Source organism: Pituophis catenifer, unplaced genomic scaffold (assembly GCF_029215685.1).
Source record: "Pituophis catenifer annectens isolate HBS135680 unplaced genomic scaffold, rPitCat1.0.hap2 SCAF_3, whole genome shotgun sequence".
NCBI classification, from domain to species: Eukaryota; Metazoa; Chordata; class Lepidosauria; order Squamata; family Colubridae; genus Pituophis; species Pituophis catenifer.
Genome location: NW_027256883.1, coordinates 67,421,717 through 67,443,757, shown reverse-complemented (window position 1 = coordinate 67,443,757; position 22,041 = coordinate 67,421,717). Strand labels below are relative to the sequence as shown.

The window sequence follows — 22,041 nt, the reverse complement described above, 5'->3', positions numbered from 1 at the left end:
TTTCAGGGTTCCAAAAAATGTAAGACAGGGCCTTATTTTCGGGGAAACACGGTAGTAATAAGAGTCTTAAACAGGGGCATCAAACTCGCATTGTCACGGCAGTGTTACGTGACGTATTGGGACTGTTTTCCCCTTTATTAAACCAGGTATGGGCGTGGCCAGCACGTGGCGCATCTGGCCCTGGGCCATGAGTTTGACAGCCCTGGTCTTAAGAATAAGGGAAAATGTGTCAATTCAGGATCAGAATAGTGGAAAGAGGTAGGATCTGGTTCATACCAGTTGTTAGGATTAAAATTTTGGCTAAGGATGATTCTGTGGGCTCAGTTTCTGTGTTTTTGATTATTCATTTCTCTCCAGAGTCTGAGGTAGCCATGACACAAATCTGCTTGGTATATAAATCTCATCTGTTTAAGGTTTGCACAGCCCTAGTAGTCTGCATGTGGTCTTTGAACATCTTTATCTACCTCCTGTTGAATTTAATTGGCACCGTTATTGAAAACTGGCAGCAGTTTCCTAGCTGATGCTACCTGTTTATATTATTTCTTTCTTAATGATACTGGTAACTGATAATTATCCTGCTCTTGCCAGACTTACAAGCTAAAGTCTAATTGTAATTTGCCATCATGTTCATATAAAGTGTATTTAGGATTTCTGAAATGTGATTGTGTATTTTACTAACTAGTGGTTAATATTTTCTTGATCATTCTCTCTGTCTGTCTGTGAGTGAAGAAAAGGCTTGTACTTCTGGCACTAATCCTTATACTCCACAAAATAGCAGATATCGAAATCATAATCAGCAGGGGCTTACCATTGTTTATAATAATTTTCATTTCATAACATTCACATGCATTTGTATATGTTCATCCCTGAAAGTTTTTCTTAAAAATATTTATATTTCCTCAATTCTTAGGATCCTCTTTAGCTGCCACTTACAAATATTTAAGCTGCTAATATCTATGTATCTTTATCTTGCATAATATAGTCTTTTATGCTTCATCTTTCTGAACTGTAAAACAAAATGAAACTAACTGTATTTTACCTTCCATTTGTTGTCATTTTTGCCAGTATAATTCTTAGTTGCGTTTTTGCTATGATAGTCCTTTTGAAAGTAACTTAATTGAGATAGTGGCGAAAAACCCCTTGTTTGAAAAGTCACTTCTTTCATTTGCAAAATAATCATCCTGATTCTGTTCTATCAGTAGCCTTTTGCCTTATTTAGCAGTAATTGCATATCTCCATGACCGTTTGTGCATAAGCATTCCTCTTCATTTTGTGTATCATGTTTGTTTCATCAGTATTATACAGTATTGCATGTAATGCACTATAAACAGTTCATGCACCCTATAAAGTGGACTGTAATTCGTGAAAGCTAATGCCATAATGCATTTGCTAGTTTTACATGGCACAAACTCTGTGCTGATTGGAAATCAAAACAGTTGTTTAAATACATATTACCCAAAGATTCCTAAAGGTTTTTTTGAAATTCTGAAGTAAATGGAACAACTTAATTTAACAGAAGCTGTCAGTTGTTATTTGAAATAAGACTTTTCAACATTTTATATTTCGTTCAGTATGTTAATACATGAAAACCAAATTAACTCCAGGAAATCACTATCTCTAACTCATCATTACTGATTAAAATTGCCTTCTACTGCTTAATCATTTGAATAGATTAAACTGTCAATTAAAGAATCTTTTATACACCCGACAAAGTTTAGCTTTCTTGTATTTTATTCTTAATATTAACAATATGAATGTTTAGGAAATTTGTCTCTTTTAATTCACTGTAAACTGTTTAAGGCTATGCATATTTTGTTTTTTAAGGTTTAGGAGCCAAGAATCTTTTGGAAAAGCTCCATAACGGTAGCAATTATTTTCTGTCCTGTATATATTATAAAATCTATGTCTCCATTATGATACACTGGCAAAAAAGAAATGATATTCTTACATAAAAGAAAAGATCCTTAAAATGTTAGTTAATATTTCAATTTATATAAAATTGAACTGTGACATAATTGTGACTCATATTTAGAACTTCCATGTATTATTACTTAAGTGTAGAATTGGAGAATGTGTTTAAAAAACATTTTGAAATGTGGGAATAATAATTTTTCCTGTTTAAAAGGGGATTTGCTTTTCCATATATATTCTGATATGCTCTATTTAACAATTAGATCCTGCTCTTTATTTGGGAAACTGTAACTTTATTAGGTGGCTACTAGAAACTTGGTTAATGATTCTCATTTTCTGGAAAGTCTTTTTTTAGGAATGATGGTTTTTTTCTGAGTATACATACATGAAATATTTTGGTAACTTTCCCTTTTGAAAAAAAGAATCCGAAAGCTCATATTGCATAGCTAACCAAAAAGAAGAATGCTAATATAATCTGTTGCTCCTGTTAGATTAAAATGAACCCTGGATTTTAATGTTGTTGACTCTAGCTATTTATTTAGCACAGTGCAGCTTATATACATGCAAAAGAGGAAAATGCTTTCCTGTTAAGACTAGTTCATAATTTTTCCTTGTAGGGTTATTAAAAAACCATGATTATTGATAATTTTAAAGATAAAAGCAAAATAAACTCCTTTTGAAACTAATACTGATTCAGCAGTGCTTTAAGTTGAACAGTGTTTTATATTTTGTTAAGCTAAAGGTAATTGAAAGATCACACATTCTTTAGGACTGTATTTTCACCCCTTTCTTCCACAGAATGTGGTATGTTCTCTGATACTACAGCTCTTAGCAGCTTGCTTTCAGCTTGGGAGCAGGACTCGAAGGAAGGGATTGTAAGTCTTCATTTTCTATGAATGATGAATTAAAAAATGGTATATCATTTTTTGAGAAGGCAGAATGGATATATAGAATCATTCTTCTTTTTTTGTATTGGAAAAGATGTACATCACTAGAGCTGCTCGGTAATTGGATGTTTCACCTGACCAGTATTGTGCTTCTGTTTATTTGCCCGTTCCTTCTGTGTTTTCTTCAGGAACCATGGCAAATAGAGTAATTCTGGTAGGCGAAAGTTTATTAAATTATATGAAAGCTTGTCATTTATTAAGCTAGCGTTAGACTCCAATTTAAAGTGTAAATATATTTTTAAGCTTTTAAAAACTGCCTTAATTGTAGCCTGTATTCTGACATTAGACATTGATTTTGTGTAGCTAAAGCTGAATAAAATGGGAAAATGTATAATAAAGGGAAAAGAGGGTTCCTTAATGACAAAGTGAATTTCATTAGTGGAACGCCCATAAATCTAGGCTAATCATAATGCAAGTTATGTATTAATATAAATTTGTATTACTGTATGTGAAGTAAGATCTGTTTAATAGTTATATAAAGAAAATCCTATTAGTGCTAGACATGACTGATTCATTAAAGAACTGTACTGGCCCCAATAATCAGAATAATATATTTATGTTAAATTGTATGCTTAATGGCATTGTTTTAGTATGCTTTGGTAGGAACATGGATTTAGTAGCTGTAAAATAGCTTGGATCTGGTAGTTCATAACCATTTTTCATGGTAACATGGTATATACATGAAATATTTGCTTCTCGTAGTGGGGTCTGTGTTAAATACAGTGCTAGAAAAGTCCTTGGTTTGTATATGAATATTTCCTCCCATATTCAGAGCTGAGCCACAGTCAGAATTGCCTTTCAAGTGATCTATTGGAATGGGGTCATAAAAAAAAATATACATTTTTTATAAATGCATAAGCAAGACTGAAGGTTGACCTAAGCTGGATATGTCATCTTTCTGTAGAGAATATTTTAATGCAATCAATACTATAGTGGATAGCATTTTCAGGCAACAGCTATCAAGAGCAATAAATGTATAGACTTCCTCAGGGTTTTTTTAAATGGTATTTGATGGTGTAATTTCAAAATGCAAAAATAATTTACCATGAATTATTTAATCATGGTACTGGCATAGTACTGGTAAATTTTCTCATGACCAAAAGTCACATTTTGAATTATTCCTCATCATTTAGATTTTCTTTTTTAGTTTCATCATAACATTTTTATGTAGCAGAAGATAAACTGTCATATGTTACATTTAGTTATTTATTAATGCAGTGTATGCTCAGTTCCAAAAAAGATGATTGTTTGGGTGGGGTAAGTCAATAAGAAAGTGTTCTTATTTTAGTGTTCTAAAATGCAGAATTGAAATATACACAAATTTAGTACCTCACTGGACAAAATGCTCTCTTAGAACGAATATTCAAAAGCTACTTGAGGAGAGAGAAATATTTTGTCAAGCAGCCAAGGGGAAGACCAGAACACATAGAAAGGGCTTACATACAGTACACTGACTATCAACATTTGTCTAGTTCATGTGGTCTATTGGGAGATGGAAATTTGAACTCCAGTCAAAGAGTGGGAAAATATAATCTTAGCAAATTTGCTGTTTAACAGCTCCTACAGAACAAATTTCCCAATATTCAGTTAAAGCATCTATATTTTGATTTGAATTCTTCGCTTCTTGTTCTACTCTTGATTTCACGAGAGAACAGATCCACCCACCCTTGCATTCTGTATGTCTTTTGGAAGTTACACATGGTGATTCTGTTAATTATTTTTCTTGGGGCTTGCCTTCCAAATTCCTCACCATCCTTCTGAATCTGCACCAACTTCTCTGGGTCTCTTTTATAAAATCCAGTGTTTAGAACTAGATGCCATGTTTCAGATTTGATCTAACCATGGAACTATTGAGGTATGGGCGCAAGAGTAGTGTTAATGCAGTCCATTTGCAGTGCTCATAATTACATCCTATTTGAAGTGTTCTTCACAATTGCTGCAAAAACTGTATAATGAAAAAAACAAATTGAACTCTCTTACTGATAATCTAGACTCAATCTTGCTTTGATTATTAGATAGAGTAGGTTTTTTTTTAAAAAATCAAAATGGAGTGTGGTCCTTTCTAATTTCTGTCCATACATGTTTCAGACGGCACAAAGATCGATGGTTAGAGATCCATGGTCTTACATTAGAGAAATAAAAGCTAAAGCTGAGAACCTGGTGGATACATTCCTATTAGGCCATTACTTTTAGATCCAATTTGGACACACTTCTAAGTATGAATTGTAAAAGCATGCTGAAAGTTTAATAAACTTTATTAAATATTTAGCACAGATGCTTGATCCCAGTGCTTCTATACGACGTTATAAATACAAAGAACTTTGAAGTGCCTTAACTCTGTCAATCGTGATTGTATGAAGCCTGAAGAAAGTGGGTGGATGGAGAACTGTGTGCATATAACACAATATTAATTTCTTTACTTTTTTTGTGAGGGTTCATAAATATACCCAGATAATGACAGAGTGAATACTATTAGCTCAGTTAGTAGAGATAATATATTTCAGTGTTTTGCTTTCTCTGTGGGAAGGCTTATAGCCATGTCAACATCCATTACTTCAATCCTTAAATTGACAGAAAAGTGTGTCAGTATAAATTGCACTACCCCAATGACCGGTGTCTATTCTCTATCAGATAAGAGACAAAAGACTGTCACTATCCCAACACTTTTAATGTGGGACAGGTTAAGGAAAGCAAACATTTACCAGTTGCTCTCTCTAATGTGAGCTGGAGTTGGGACGATGCAGGTTTGATAATTGTTAAATGTCTGTTTTGGAGGAAGAGTTTTGCATTGATACATTCAGCTTATAGTTTGTTTCCTTTTGGATTCAAGTTTAATTCTATTCCGGATCAAACCATTTTTAGAAGAAGCCTGAAAAACAACAAGAGGAAGGATTGTTATATGGTGTAGTGGAAAGCAATGATTACAATATGCCTTAATAGCAATATTAATTTTAAAAAAATAAAAGAGGCACCCCAATGTCAAAATTGCAGTGTTGTTCTACTTAAAGATGATACTATAAATCTAAGAGATTTTAAGATGATATCTTGAGGTGGGAGGGAGAAGCTTGTGGGGTATGTGTAAATTTCAAAGGATTGATTAAGTGCCATTATATCAGTGTTGACTCTCAGCAACCACGCAGGTGGATTACCTCCGTGGCAGTCTTTTTGTCACTTGTTTCCTTAGATCTTCTAATGGTGCCCCCATCACCTCTGTAACTGAATCCATCCAGTTTGTTGCTGGTTCTCATTTTCTTTATTTCTTTTCTTTCTTTTTTTACTTCTGCCTTTCCCAGTATTACAGTTTTCTCCAGAAAGCTAGGTTTTTACATAGTGTATCCAAATTTGAGCCTCGAATGAGAACTATGGGCTGATTTGTTTGATGATCCATTTATTTGCTCTTGGCTGTCTGTGGTATTCTCAGGAGTTTTCTCCATTGAGGTTTGAAAGGAAAAGTTACTGTATTCTGTGGTTTCAATAACTTTGGAACTGAATTGTAATGCTTTTTCTATACTTGACTTTGGTGTCATCCTGTACCATCAATCCCTCCTCACTGAAAGAATGCTGGAAAAGATGCACCTAATAAGTTGAATAATCAAGCCAGGGTATTCATGAACATTTGCTAGAGTAAGAATTCTTTAGACCGCTCATAGGCTAACAAACGTCTTGTGTTTTCCAGAAAGTGTTTCATGCAATTTAAATTAGCAGCTGAACTATTAGTTGTGATCAGGGTGGATTTGATTTAAATTGAGTTGATTTAAATCACGATTAAAATCATGATTTAAATCACTAGTAAAAAGGCTTGATTTAAATCAACTCGATTTAAATAATAATTTTTAAAGAGCAACTGTCATCTCTGCTACTCCTTTGACCCACTGTTGACTCACCGATAGTCCCAGTGTTGCAGAATATACAGCCTCATGCTACATAACTAAGCTCTATTTCATGCTGAATAAACTAAATTATTTATGTATCTTAAATAGAAAACTATCTTACGATAGATTTTTACCCCAAAAGTTTTTTATTAAAATAAATTCGATAAAAATAAAAAAATCCGATTTAAATAAAAAAAATCTGATTTTTTTGATTTTTTTTTTTTAAAAAATCATTGATTTTTATCCACCCTGGTTGTGATCAACTAATTTAATTGGGCTGTACTAAGTTACTGTATTCCTTTCTTGACATAATATTTTACTATTTTCTACTATGCCTGGTTACTGAAATATGAAGAGTAAAACTACTATTTTTACTAAGCAGAAATTTTTTAAAAATAATATCAACTTAATCGAAAATTGGAACACTATGTACAGAACTGATTTGGTAACAGGAAAATGTAATATTCTTTTTGCTATCTTTTAACACACTGTTCTGTCATGCCAGTGGGATTTGAGAATGACTAAAAAAAAGTAAAACATGATTATAGCATTGAATGTAATATCAGAATTAGTCAGTGATTCTATTTATAAATGCAGAAACTGATAATTCCAGATTAAGGGAAAAAACAAAATACTGTAGATTGTCATGTTCCACATCTATGGAATCTCCTAACTATGAATATAGTTGTTTTAAAGAAACTATATTCCATGGCTAAAAGTATGTTTAATTATATCCTGCTACATTATAAAGTAGATGTTTCCTCTTCAAAGGTAAATTAGTAAATAAATTCATTGCTGTAACCAGAGATTGTAGTAAATAATATATTATGAAATATAATAAAAACCAGTAAAACAGTAATATTGTAAAGTAAAATAGTAAAATTAGAAATGTAAAAAGGTTATAGCAAGATAAAACCAAAGCTACAGCTAAGAACTTAAGTTTTTTTCTAGGTTTCAGTGACAGCAGAGCAAATACAACAGTTCAATTTTTCGAGGTTGAGTTCACTTACCATCAATAATTTGGCCCCGATCCCATTTTAAATGGGGCAGTGGATGATATGAAGGATAATGCCCTCTACTTTATTGACAGTACAGGCATTGTTTGACACCTTGCTTTCAAAATCTCCTTTTGATAGTGTGGTTATCCGATAAAGAAATGTTAAAACCCCTTCCAGGGAAGCACTAACTTTACTTGTGACCTCAATTGAGAATACTTGCATTCACTTTTAATTGTCGTTTTAAAGGCCTTACCTACTTATATAGCAATAGCAATATTACAATTTTGTTGTTTAACAGCACTTTCTGAGTGGTTTACAAATGTCAGTATATTGCCCCCAACAATCTGGATCCTCATTTTACTGAACTAAGAAGGATGGAAGGTTGAATCAACCTTGAGCTGATCAGGATCGAACTCCAGAATGTGGGCAGAATTTGCTTGCAACACTGCATTCTAACCACTGCACCACCATAGTTTATATATGAATCTGCCAAAATATTATTTTATTGTTTACTTAGTAATCAAATTTATATACCACCCATATCACTATCTGACTTGATTTACAAATAAAAACCGTAAAATTTTATACAAAATACAATATACAAAGTTAAAAAACAAAGTTAAGAAGCGAAAAAAAAAGACCAACCTAGGGTTGCATGTCACTATTGAATCCCCATGCTAGTTGACAGAACCAGATCTTAATTCTCTTCCGGAAGGCCAGAATGGGAATTAAGTATAAAAGTGTAAAAGATCCTTTTAACTGGTTACCTACTGGGATAATTAGCTTTTTTGGTTGTCATCCTATAATTTACAAGCTTCTTTGCTTGACTTATGAGGTATTAGCTTAATTTTTTAGAATACCTTCCCATTAGCTGAATTGATTTATATGTAACTCCCAAGCAACCCACTTTTTGCTTGATTGGCTTTTTTGGTAATAATGCAACATATTTGTCAGCTGACTTGGGGTTGTCTCTTAAGATTTCTAAGATTTAAAACAGAAACTGGTTACTGTAAAGCCACCATTCTAGAAATGCCAACAATTCTGAAATCCCTAGAAGATGAATTTGCTTTTCTACATACTATTTTGGCCTTGTACATATATCAAATAAATATAATCACCCTGCGCACATTTTATGCTCTTGTGGACTGGCAGAGGAGGACAGAAAGCTCCATTTATAAACTTGGTTACCTTTCACTAATGGATTACTTGGTTTTTCTACAGAATTAAGAGGAATAAGAAAGGGCACAAGCCTGTTTATTCATTTGCACAGAATTCTATGAATATTGCTGTATGCAATATTTTGTGTATGGCTAACAAATGTAATGCATAGATACAAGACTGTTATAATGTGACATGTTTGTTAATATTTTGTGCCTTCAAGTTAGTGTTGGCACTTGGTGCTTGCAGTTTTCTTGGTAATGTTTTCAGAAATGATTTGCCCTTGCCCTCTTCTTAGGGTTAAGAGAGAATGATTGACCTAAGGTCACCCAGCTGGCTTTGTATCTAAGACTCATCAGACTCATGAGGCCCTGGACATCTAGTAGTGCAGCCCCACTATAAAAAATATAAAGAAATAAAGGCAGTTCAACTGTATTATATATTTTACATGTGACCCAAGACAATTAATCTTCACACAATGCTTCCCAGGCAAGCCAAAAGGCTGACAACCATGCTATAGTGGATGGATCCAACTTTGATGGATCGATGTTGTCGACTTTGATACAATTTTAAGAGTCTGTGATTGCAAATAATTTGTAATAGAAGCAAGGATTTTCAGTAATAAATTCCAATCATCTTAAAGTTTTATAATAAGTATCTTGTAACTTTTCTTTGTATGGCCCAGCATAAATTATTTGCATTCATTTCTCCATCGTCTTAAACTGAAGTACAGCACAGGAGAGCTTTGTAAATAGTGTTATTTTTATTCCTTGATTGTTTTGATTATAGGATGGGTACAGGTAAAAGATCAGTGTAATTGAAAGCTCGGTTGCCTTTATGTCGAATATTGCAGTTGAACTTTGTATAGATGCTAGAGTAAAACCCGGAATTCATATTATGTATTGAAGTACATTCAATTATATAGATTAAAAGAGAATTGAGGGGAAATGATATCGATCATGTCTCCAAAATTTCCTCTCACACATTTATAAAAGTTTAATTTACTTTTTTGCCAGTCCTTATTTTTTATCTTCTTTGGAGGATCCTAATATTCTTTTTTCCAAAACATGCAGCTGAGAAACATTATTGAAGGGGGAAAAATGCCTTGTCATTGTGAACATGGAAAGTACAGGCTGACATCTTGAGCTGACGTTAATTACTACTCTAAAGAGGCAGATTGTCTTTCTAGATAGATTGGAGAAATCTCATTTCAACAAGATTGCAAGGCTTGTTTGTGTTGATTAGAAAAACATTTTTACTTCTTTAATAGAACTGATTGCTACTGTTTAGCTGCTAGTAGAATATATTATGTTACTAGTAAATCTTCAGAAATGCAGGATTGGTTCATTATTTTGCAAGCTGCTGCTGCTGCTTTTACGAGGGAAAGTCTAGGAACTGTCTATCAATTATGCCAAGTGTTTCTTAAAGAAAGCTAAACTTCATTGCCATGGATCCAGATGTTCTCTGAAAAACGGCATTTATTTTGTTAAGTAGCACAGGATACATTGCTTTAACCCAAGGAAAGCCTTGGACAATAGCCAGGCTCTTTGTCTATATCCATGTTTATATTTTGTATAACTTGTATTTTATACTATAATTGGAATTCTTTCTAATCATTAATTTAAAATGCATTTCTAAAGATGAAATTTAGAACTTATTTAATGTGTCTTAGACTTGCATTATTATGGCTTTGGTTTTGACCTTTATATTCCTCCTTAACATTTTCCTTTAATTCAGTTTATTTCCTTCATTATGTATTAGGCCATTTCCTACATTTAATGCTGTAGAGGAGTTTTCTATGATACTTTTCAGACAGCAGATTCCCCTCAAAAAGACTTAAGCCACAATATTAAAGATAAATAATAAAAATGAGTAAAACTGCAATCCAAAACCACAAATATATTAGAATATAATATATAGAATTATAGTCATACCTTGGTACTAGATTGCTTTGAAACTCATAAAATTCAATCAAATTTAGATTGAAATTCAGTATAGTAAAAATTCTGACTTCTGCTTAGTTAATTGCTATAAAAATGAATGCTGTCACGACATAAGTACATGTGAGGATAAATATGATAAAATATATGGAAAATATCATTGATCACAATGTTCTGGTTCAGTAGAGATAAAATGACTACATAGACCTGGCAGACTGATGGAAGAACTGTAAACATAGATGAGTAATAAAATGTGCATACTACTGCTGAGAAGCAGCTGTCATTGTGTATTTAATATACACAATGAAATGCAAGGCAAAATAGGTTGGCATTGATACCTGCATTTCTAATTTTAGTAGGCATATCTAGTTCAAAAGCTGCATGCCAAAAAAGAATTTTGAGGAACACATTAAGACAACAAAACCTACAGAATAGGAAACCAACCAAATTGCATTATGAGAATTAAATATATATTAAAGAAAGAGATAGAAATAGTAGAGGAACGTTATGAATGTGTGGGTCTGCTGAAGATATAGGATAAGAACATGAGTGACATGCCTGAGCCCAAAATGATGCAGTGAAATCCAGTTGAGTCCAATTTTTTATTTGTTTGCACCTAACAGACAGAATCTCACCAGACTAAAGCTATAACCTTCTAATCTAATAGATACACTCTGGGAGATTCTAGGGAGCAATTACTTTTCCTCCCTCCCCCATCCAGTTCAGGACTGCACAAGGTCTTATTTTGGGGCCTCTCTCTGGAATATGTTGCCTCCTCCCTGGAAAGCCACAGTGGAATTTCTCCCTACCCTCTTCTTTTTCAGGTGCACATTCTGTCATAATGTGCTGGAACAGACTTTTTCAGGAGGTTAAGTTGAATGACTTTGTCGTGCTGATATTGGTGGAGGTGTGGTCTTCTCCTTGATAGTATTTATTAATATTCAGATGAATACTGAATAAATATAAACATTCTAAATATAGTGTGTTTACACTTGTCTGAATAAGTATTAATATTCAGGCAAGTACAAATGCACTGCATCAATCCCAGACCCATAACCTATACAACATCTTCCAGCAAAATGGATACTCACGCAACTTTATCAAAATGGTCTGACCACGCAGACCACTATAGCACGGCTAACACAAGTTATGAAAAGATTAACACTAGCAAAGATAAGAACAACTCAGAAACAACAGAGTATTATAATCATATAGCATCACCCATCATTATAGGACACAAACCAACTAAAGTCCCCCAAAGTATCTTAGTAAACTAAAAGACTCAGGACCCAAAACAAAACAAAACAAAACAAAAACCCAAAACAAAACTAAGAACAGGACTGCCTAGAAGTCCTGTTCTTAGAAGAGGACTTCTAGGCAGTCCTAGAAGATAGGACTGCCATAGCCACTACATAGGACAGGCAGGCAGAAGAGTAGCAGAGCACATCCATGAATACCAGCTAGCAATCAGAGAACACAATGGACACTTCTTAAACTCACCAACATGGACCATAGTTTCAACTGGGAAATTGTGAACATCCTAGATTAAGCTAAATGTAAAAAAGCTAGGGAATTTCTGTAAACTAGGCCATTCCAACAGATCAGCCACTAATAAACACAGAGATAAAGCACATTTACACACTGTGTAATGTCCTGTAAAAAAGACAATAAAAAAGCTAAGGAAACAAAAGGACCAGAATACATCATTTCCAGCAGCCATATCATATTAGCAGGGATTAACACCAGGCAGTCAAGCAGTATTTCTTAAGAAACTACCGAGAAGAAAGCCATACCTCCACCAGTTACTGGTAGGGCAAGTTACTGCATATAAAACTCCACACTCGCTAGCACTGATGATGTTATCTTGTTGGGTAATTAAATGTCTGCAAACACACAACCAAACTCAGAGAGCATCAAGAACTCCACAGTTCAACCCTGAGTTGCATACAGTAGTGGCCAAAATTGTGGAACCTTTTGGGAAAAGTGTATTTTTGAGGTTTGATGCTAATGACACCCCCTTTTTTTTTGGAATAGTATCATAAAATTATATATAAATGGAAAGATAATTTAATCAAGAATGTAATGCTTTTCAACCTTTGTTTGAGAGATGAAAGTGGCTTTTTTTGTGGAATTTTAGATTTTAGGCCAAATGCCTGCAGTCTGCACCGAACAGTCCTTGCACTCAACTTCACATTATATTGTGCCATTTCATCTTGTATACACCCAGATGATTTTCTTCTGTCATGTAGGCACAGTCTCTTAATTCTTCTATCACTTGCTGTTGTGCACCTTTTCCTGCCTTTACCAGTGTGGTTTTGTAGTGACTGAGTCTCCTTATACCTCTTCAAAAACTTAGAAATGCCACCTTTGGTTAAGTTTCCACCAATTTTTCTTCTAATTTCTTTATAACTATAGCCTTGTTCACTTAATAATACTATTTTACATCACTTTCTGGGCACCCAGTCAACTCTTTGCACCATTACTTTAATTTTTTATGTTTTGCAAGCTCACTAAAAGAACACAAAAAACCCCAACCAACTTGATAGCGATCATATAACAAATGGACAAATGTCCTCTCAGCTTCAACACATGACATCCATAACTGCCCTGAGTCTCCGGAGAAAGGCGGCATATAAATTGAACTAATAACAACAACAACAACAACAACAACTGAATCCTACTGTGATCTGATTGGCTCATTGCCAAAACAAGATGACACCTGATTGGCTCTCTAAACACTCATGCTCATTGGCTACAATCAGATGAAGGAAAGCTACTGTCAGATGTGCCTCCGTTCAAAACTCAAGAGAGAAAACCACCAACTCCATATTTGTAGAGAAAGGTATGAGTATGAAAGGTACTGAGTATGAACTGATAGCAACAAAAAACAAAACAAAACCAACATCTGAGGCTAAAGGTGCGAAAATTACATATTGAAAGTATTCCCAAAATCCTTCCCCCCAAGGACCATGGCTGAATGTCCAATCCCCAGCTCCCCAAGGTGTCATGTGAGATGCATCTTCAGATGGTCCCATTCATCTGGTATGCCAGAACGGTTGACCTTGACTGGCTATCAACAAGTCCATTCAGCTGCGCAGAAGACGAGAGTATCCCTCCCTTTTCGGTCACATCATGAGACATCTTCACGAGCTCGCTTCCCCCACCCAAATACCTATACATTCCCCCCCCCTGGTTACTATGGCAGCCGATAGCAAGTAAGCATCATAGAGGCTGACAGCTATCTGATATCAACCTAAGCAAGTTGTGCTTCCTTTTCTGGTTATTTGGCTATAACTTTTCATAGAATACAGATAGTTGAACAAACTTTGTTGCATTTGTTACATTCTTGATTAAATTATCTTTCCATTGATATATAATTTTATGGTACTACTAAAAAAAAAAAGCGGTGTTATTAGCTATCAAACCTCAAAAATACACTTTTCCGAAAAGGTTTCCACAATTTTGGCCACTTCTGTATTCTATTCAATTCAATTCAATTCACTACTGTTGGAACAGCAACAGAAATCATGGAATTGTCTCTGATAATCTTGTTCTTAACTGCAATGTATAATAGTATAAAAGGCTTGCTTAGATACTGTCAAACTAAAAAAAAACATATAAAGCACTAGATGCTTTTTATGTTCATACTTACAAGTATATTTTTAGTAACTTTTTGTTTCTGGCAGCTATATGTTAAACTAAGTAAAGATTTTTGCTTGTAATCTTTCCTGTAATCTATCTGAAATACCATGTTGCCTTCTGCTGTTCTTGCACATTTTCTGTTTGGGATGTTAACATCCCTAGATGTTTACTTCAGTGGTGTTTTTATTATCTCTGAAAAAAATATTTTGATAGTAACTATATAGGTAAATAAAGTAGGTGTGTAGAACATTAGAAAGTTATAGTGCAGTTGTTGATACTTTCATAGCAATCGTTGATGTGCTGTATTTATTTAGTGTATGGCATATTACATGGACTAGCAATATATATTAACATTTCATCTAAATTAGTAGAACACAATAAAATATAAATGTTAAAAAGATCTATGTTCAAATACTAATGTCTAGGCCATCTAACCACTGAAGCGCAGCATTGTTTATATTAAAAAAGATCAGATACTGGACTGGTATATGCCTTCACCTTAAAGCCTGTCATGATGTGATCTACAGTTTGATGTGGGATCCCACTGTCACACTGAGAGGATGATACTATGCCCCATTTATACAGAGAATCCCGCTTGTGAGGTATGAATCCTATTCAGGATTATCTACTGCTTTTCATGACATGCTATATTCATGAGACAGTTTTGCTGAAAAACAATTTCAAAGGTATCAGTTTTATATTCTTTTGCTTTTTTCTTGTGAGATTAAATATTTTTACAGTATATTTTAGTTGAGAGTAGAATTGTAACTAATATAGGTTAGATCTATGTTAAAATTCTTGTTTCCTGAGTCCATTAAAATTATAGGCAAGTTCAGTTAAGGAAGGAAGTAGTAGGTCATTCTTTTCTGGCCATTTAATAAAGAGTTTTCCTTCTAACGGTTAGAATCTAACCAATGACACTTTAAAGATTTAATGCACAAGGTTGACTGAGAGGTTTAGGAATTGGAGAACGGTTACATAAACTCCCTATTTTATTTCATTGCTGATGGAAGGAAGTGGCCAGATGATATTATTATTATTGTTGTTGTTGTTGTTATTTTAGGGATAAATCTAGGAATCTGTAAGCCTTTTCTTAAAAAAAGAAAGAATTGCAGCTCTCCAGCATTTGCTTTTGGTCTTTTTGTCCCAGTTAAAGAATACAGAGGCAAATGGAACGAAAACAAAACACACCAACTGTAACCTAAATGCTGATGTCCCTGGCTGAGAAGGGCTCCCATTCACAGTGGAGCAGGCAACTTTTTAAGAGCTACTTTAGGATTTTCTACTTTGTCTAAGGATTATAAGAGATATTACTGATGACTATTGCTGGCATTCGGGGATTTTTTGGGTGGGGGGAGAGCTTTACATTTTGAGAAGAAGACTATAAGGGGCAGAATCAGTTTAATATGTGCATTTCACTGTTTGGGGGAAATAAATCATTGCAAAGAATGCAGTAAGAGACTTAACTACCATGATGTAATGTGCAATTCCGTATTAAAAAATCTGACACTGACCTATTTGATACTGAATTGTTTTGCTAGCTAGCACTGAAATAAGTTTTGGATAATTAAGAAATTTCAAAACCTGAGCTATAATTATTTGCTGTACAATATTTTTTATTTTAATTCCATAAGTTTACTGAGATACAGTTGTATATAAAATGCTTCTTTAAGTGCCGAAATAACAATATTTCATTTATTTCCCTATTTCAGCTGAACTTGATACAGAGCATGTTCAGAAAGTGCTGGACATGGAGCATACCCAGGAAATGAAACTAAAGGAGCGGCAGAAATTCTTTGAAGAAGCTTTCCAGCAGGACATGGAACAGTACCTCAACACAGGCTATCTGCAGATAGCTGAAAGACGGGGCAAGTATTGAAAATTTTCATTTTAAGACTCCAGGTAAATCTCTCTCCAGCTAAATCACAAAGCAGACTCACTGAGCTGCTCCAACATTCCATTGGATTTTATACTCTTTTTATGTCTTCCATACTATAATCTTACTCAAGAAGTTAGAATCAGTGATGTGCTCAAGGGTACTCCTTTTCAAGAAATGAGATTAGTTGATATTAAGTTTAGCCAGAATAAAAAACAGTGTGTTCTGTCTTATTCCTTTTGCTCTAATTGTAAGACTAGAGTGGCCATTGTAAGAGTTGTTCATCTGGGAATAGATGCCAAGAATTAATGTATATTACATTGCAATATATTTAACTATTTCCTTGTAAATCAGTGAGCTGGATGGCAGAAATTACAGCTGAAACTTGCTGAACTGTAACGTGTATCTTGCTTCTCATCAAGAGAAAAGGATAATCAGAAATGGGCTCTACCCCAAAGGAACCAAGTAAATAAAGAAGAATCTTGCTTCTCCCTAATGGGAGAGCCCATTAGCAGCATGTGAACACATAGGGCTCTTACTCGAGTTCCCCATGTAACTATTACTGTCTTTGATATCTCCAAATAACCGCTGGAACAAGACATTGACATTTGCATTACATTACCTTTTTTATGGAAGCTGTGGGCATTGTTGTTTCCTGTATTGATTAGTTGGATTATTTAATGAAACACTGTATAAAAATATTCTTTTATTTGACCTGAGCTTTGCTTTATTCTACTTCATTGGATCATGCAAGAGAGGAAGACTTCCCGTCTTTCCTTAAGAATATCCTGCCTTGAAGGATGTTTATTTTTGGCCTAAAGTCAACCCGGTCCTAATCCAAGACTTAACCTTATACCAATCCATATCCCCGTTTCCCCCCCCCCCTTTTTTTTTTCCTTTTCTTTCTATACTAGGCCATACCGTGGTTTTTTTTTCTTCCTCCTAGGGTAATTCATTCAGCCCCTTCACAATGTTGGTTGGTGTTCCAGCAACTTTGTTGCATGTTATACTTGAAACCTCTGGAATGTAAAACAGGTTGATAGAAAAGTTATTTAGTGCTTCTATTAGTGGAAAATGGGACCAGGAATGTGCAGACCTCAGTGGAATATTCTGTTGTTTCCTGGAATGTCTAATCCTGAGAGCAATTGGTTTTCTATAGGTCTGGATCATTGATTATACTTCTAGATCTGGAGGAGTGCCTTCGCATCAATATGTTAAGGCAGGGGTGTCAACCTGGATTTCTTGGAGGGCCATATCAACATTGTACTTGTCCTCTGCGGGCTGGCCAGGGGGGAAGGAGATGGGCTGGCCAACCTCCTGCAGCACCCTGCCAGCCAAAACAGCCCGCTGCAGGAGACCGTCTAGGCAAAAAATGGGGCACTTAGGGGCTGCCTGCAATTCCCTCCACAGCCAATTTTTGCTAGCAGAGGCACTGTGGCCCGGTCCTTTGCTATTTCCAGGCTGGCCCTGTGGGCCGGATCTGGCCCACGGGCCTTGAGTTTGACACCCCTGTGTTAAGGGAAGAGAGGGAACATTCTGGGAAACAAAGAACCTTTCCATCACAGAATTTGATAGCTATAAATCTCTGTGTAATCATTAAATTATAATTACATTTTATTTAACTCAGTGTTAGAAACTTCTAAGCAACTATCTCAATTCTTTATAATGGGTTTCAAATCAACTATTACTCCAAATTATTTTTCTGAAACTCATAAGCCCCGATTCATCCTTTCATGCGTAGAGAAGAAAATGGGGTAAAAATTAAATTTTGCAACCATGAATTCCTAAATACGGGTAAATTTGCTGACTTATTTATTTTTAATTTCAGAGCCAATAGGGAGCATGTCTTCCATGGAAGTGAATGTGGACACGTTAGAACAAATGGACCTCGTCGATATGTCGGATCAAGAAGCCTTAGATGTCTTCCTTAATTCTGGAGTAGAGGATAGTTCTTTGCTATCTGCTATGATCGGTAGTTGTTTCTCATTGTATTAAGTGAACAAACACAGTAGAGCTAATTGAGTCTTTCTGGTGGGATAGATTAATTTTAAATCAAGAGATTTTTTTTCTTGTAATCAAAGAATGTACTAGATGCAAGGCTACTTGATGTCATACTGCTGTATTGGCTTAGAAGAGGCTCTCTTGGGGGGGGGTCTCATGCTATCGGAGAATACCCATTACGCTTACAAAGTTTAAATTTTCGCTGGCAACCTGTTAGATTGTAGGAAATGATGGAGCTATAAAATCCAAAGCCCCTGATTCAGTTGGATGCTAGTTGAGATTAGCAATATTAAAATAAGCCAGATAACAAATGAAGACAGTATTAACATAACAATGCAATTATAACAAGATCAGAATCACACAAATGCACTTTAGAATTAGTTTAGAAATAAACTAATTTTATGTGAGATACAGTATTACAAAAAGCCAGTTGTTTGGTCATATTTTTCTACCTCATACAAAATTTGGGTACATTGTATGTAATAATTTGAGTACCTGTCTGATAGCAGAAGGGAGACATAAAAGTTCTTTGGATAAGCTGTGTAATTTGGCTTAAAAGGTTTAACTAAGTTTGCTTTGCGTGTCATAATATAGTAAGATATACAGCTGTAGCTGATTCACACGAGCATGTCAGTTAATAAGGAATCTCAGGAAACTGGTTTTCCAGCAAGATGGATAATAGTCTTATCATATGTTTAGAAGAAGGCTCTCTGATATCCAGGCAATTCCAAGATAGCAAGATAGCTACTGGAAACTACATTTAAAATCATTTTGCATTTCTACCCCCAAATGCTGTTTTAGAATCTGTCTTCCTTGTTCACGTTGCATTGATAAAAAGAGCTCTGAGGAAAGACCACATTTGTATTACAAAGCTCTGGATGTGCTTCAGAGTGCCCAGGGCTCTCTCATAGTATTTGTTAGTTGCTATCTGAAGCAGCAGCAACTTTTCACATTCTCCTTATAGATACAGCACAGTTCTGCAAAATAATCAGGTTGGTTTAAGGAGTTGCTGAAGGGTGCTAATGTATGCTAAGATATAAAAGACATTTTCTTTCCCTGCAAATCCAAAGTCTGTGTAAGCCCTAGTATTTATCAAAGATTTGTTAAGGGAGCCACAAGGCAAAAAACTTAGCTTTAACCAAAAAGTGAAGATCACTAATCAAATTCCACTCTGTGGAGTTCAGACTCCTGAGACAAGGATGCTTTTGGCACATTTCTTTCAAGAAATTAGATTGTTCCAATTTTTTAAAAAAATAAATACACGCCTAATGGACACCGATAGAAGTCCTCCAATTGCTCTCTAGGGGAATCGCATAAAATTTGGCCAGAGGCTTCCTTTTATGAAAACTCCCAATTTATGTCTGTATCGTTTCACCATTTTAAAAATATTTGAAGAAAGATTCTTTAGTTGGTTAACTAGCAAAAAATAACCTCCCATAATATACAGAATGACCATTTCTTTTTTTAAAATATGAAATACAACTTGGAGAAGAGATAATCAGTAAATGAAAAGCACTATAATCTTTACTCCATTCTTTTGCCCGGTTTACTTTTCCTACATTTTTTAAAAAATATTGTACTATTTACATATTTTTATCTGTAACGTGTTCTTGCAAAGAGCATAAAATGAACAGATGTAATTCGAGTACCTGTAACTCAAGTTCTTCAAGTAGTGATGACCAAGAATCCAGCCAGCCCATCTGCATGGCCCATTTGCTGTTTCTTTTCAGGGATCTGCTGCATCAGAAACTATGAGAGTTTAGTGAGAGCATGCCAGTTACGCCTGATATTCGCAGAGGACAGGACTCCCACCAAAAGAGTTATTGTAATGTTGGGAGTTCCCTCGGTGTTCCTCTGCGCAAGATTCAAAACTTGTCTTGGTTCAAAGACCAAAGGAAAAATTTCAGCAGTAGAGACATATCTATTGGTCTTGGGAATTCTTTCTGTCCCCCCCCCCCCACCTCCCCGGGATATCAGAATACATATGCTGAAGTATCTCAATATTATTTATTAAAGTTGTATGCCCCCACTCTCACTGATAAGGCAATTATGGGCCCTATATGGTTACTCTAAACTTTCTGGCATGTTAATTTTAAAAAGCATGCAGAAAGTGCAGGCACAATGTTTTTTGCCCCTTTTGAAGTGTCTCTTCTGAAAATCTGTAGATAAGCACCTTTACTAAATAAAGGTAGATCAGAGAGGGTGGGTGTCAGTGGGAAAGTTAGCTCTGGCTGTCCTTATAATGTCTTCTTTTTGGCATTCTCTTGTATTTATTTGTAGTCTAATTACTTATTTAAAATAATCAGTGAGATCAGAAAAAGAAGGTAGAATAGTGGTGGGAAATCTATTTTTTGTGGGATAAATTGTATGCTCTGCTATCTAAAATCAGAGAAGGCTATCCAGATCACTTTTCACAAGCAAGCCACTTTTCATTTTGGAGCACTTAATTTTAATCTGTGGTTGCTCTAGAGATCTTTATTTAAAATTGATTGTTCTGGCCTATTTTACAAAGGCAGAGATTGTAAAGCATGCCTGCATTTTCATCTTTTACCACATCCTGAGAAACAATGCAGTAGTTCTGCAATCATTTATATGAAATCATATAGTATAGCTTGATTTATAAATTGTCATAACAAAAAGAAGATAGTTTAGATCCTATGACAAATATTCATTTTATAACCAGCCATTCAGTTGTATCTTTTAAAAAAAAAATATTTTTTTTTTTTGAAGGATCAGATTCCAGCACTCATCAAAATGAAATCAGTTTTCAGGTTCCCACTCAGTCAGAGCTGGACGAGAAGTTCTCTTCAGAAGCACCCGGAACAGAGTCTACTAGCCAAGATGCCTGTGAAGGAGATGCCCCGGTGGTCCAGTTAGATGAGGAAGATGTGCAAGTGGACACTGCCCTTGTGAATACAGAAACGAAGAGCCCCTCAGATGTCAGCGATGAAAGTGATTAACAGATTGAGGCTTATCACTGTGCCCTATAGGAATTAAGACTGGTGTGAATGAGGAAAGAAATAATCGGCAGAGCTTGTCATGTTTTATCTTCAGAGAGATAACTGTATGCAGTCATAGAAAATATGTGTTTTTATATTAAAAGCATTCTGAAAGCACACCCATTAAGCAATAAACTCTTGCCTTTGGAACAATTTACCTTCCATGTTGATGCTTACTGAAAAGGACAAATTGTGAATAGATTTATTTTACAATCTTCAGTAGAATTATAATACGGAGATAATTTTAAGCCTTTGTGGCAAGTTAGTATATTTTTGTTCCTAAAAGACTGAATATAAAAAAGGCTGTTTATCATGCAATGGAGAATAGGCTAGTTATTTGGAAACACGAGAGATTGAATGGCTATTTACATTAAAGACTTAGAAAGGTAAAAATCCCTGTATATGCTGTGCCTCTATAAAAAAAGATAAAACTGGATGTATATAGAGTACTTGCTATTCTATGTGTGTAGAGTTGAACAGCTGGTTGTTGTTTTTTGGCTTTCATATAACTGCCTCAGTTGAAGAATCAGCAAAAGCAGTGCTTGGATCTTATAAAAGAAAGGGTGGGTGGCCTTTGGATTTAATCTGGCCCCCAACTATGACTATATCACTGTAACTTATTTGTCATCATCATGTCCCAGGGATTCACAGTGGGATGTGAAAATAAAATACACGCTAAACATGAGATTAAAAACAT

At 34.9% G+C, this 22,041-nt stretch overlaps 1 protein-coding gene across 2 annotated transcripts in view; it reads left to right on the top strand.

Moving 5' to 3' along the window:
• The window catches only part of DTNBP1 (dystrobrevin binding protein 1), a 40,612-nt gene extending 19,115 nt beyond the window's left edge, over positions 1 to 21,497 (top strand). For both annotated transcript variants that reach the window (XM_070940678.1, XM_070940679.1), the window contains 3 exons: positions 16,181 to 16,336; positions 18,173 to 18,316; positions 21,076 to 21,497. In XM_070940678.1, the coding sequence (XP_070796779.1) occupies positions 16,181 to 16,336; positions 18,173 to 18,316; positions 21,076 to 21,305 (530 nt within the window). In that variant the 3' untranslated portion in view covers positions 21,306 to 21,497. The remainder of the gene's footprint in view (positions 1 to 16,180; positions 16,337 to 18,172; positions 18,317 to 21,075) is intronic.
• Positions 21,498 to 22,041: the final 544 nt, after the last annotated feature.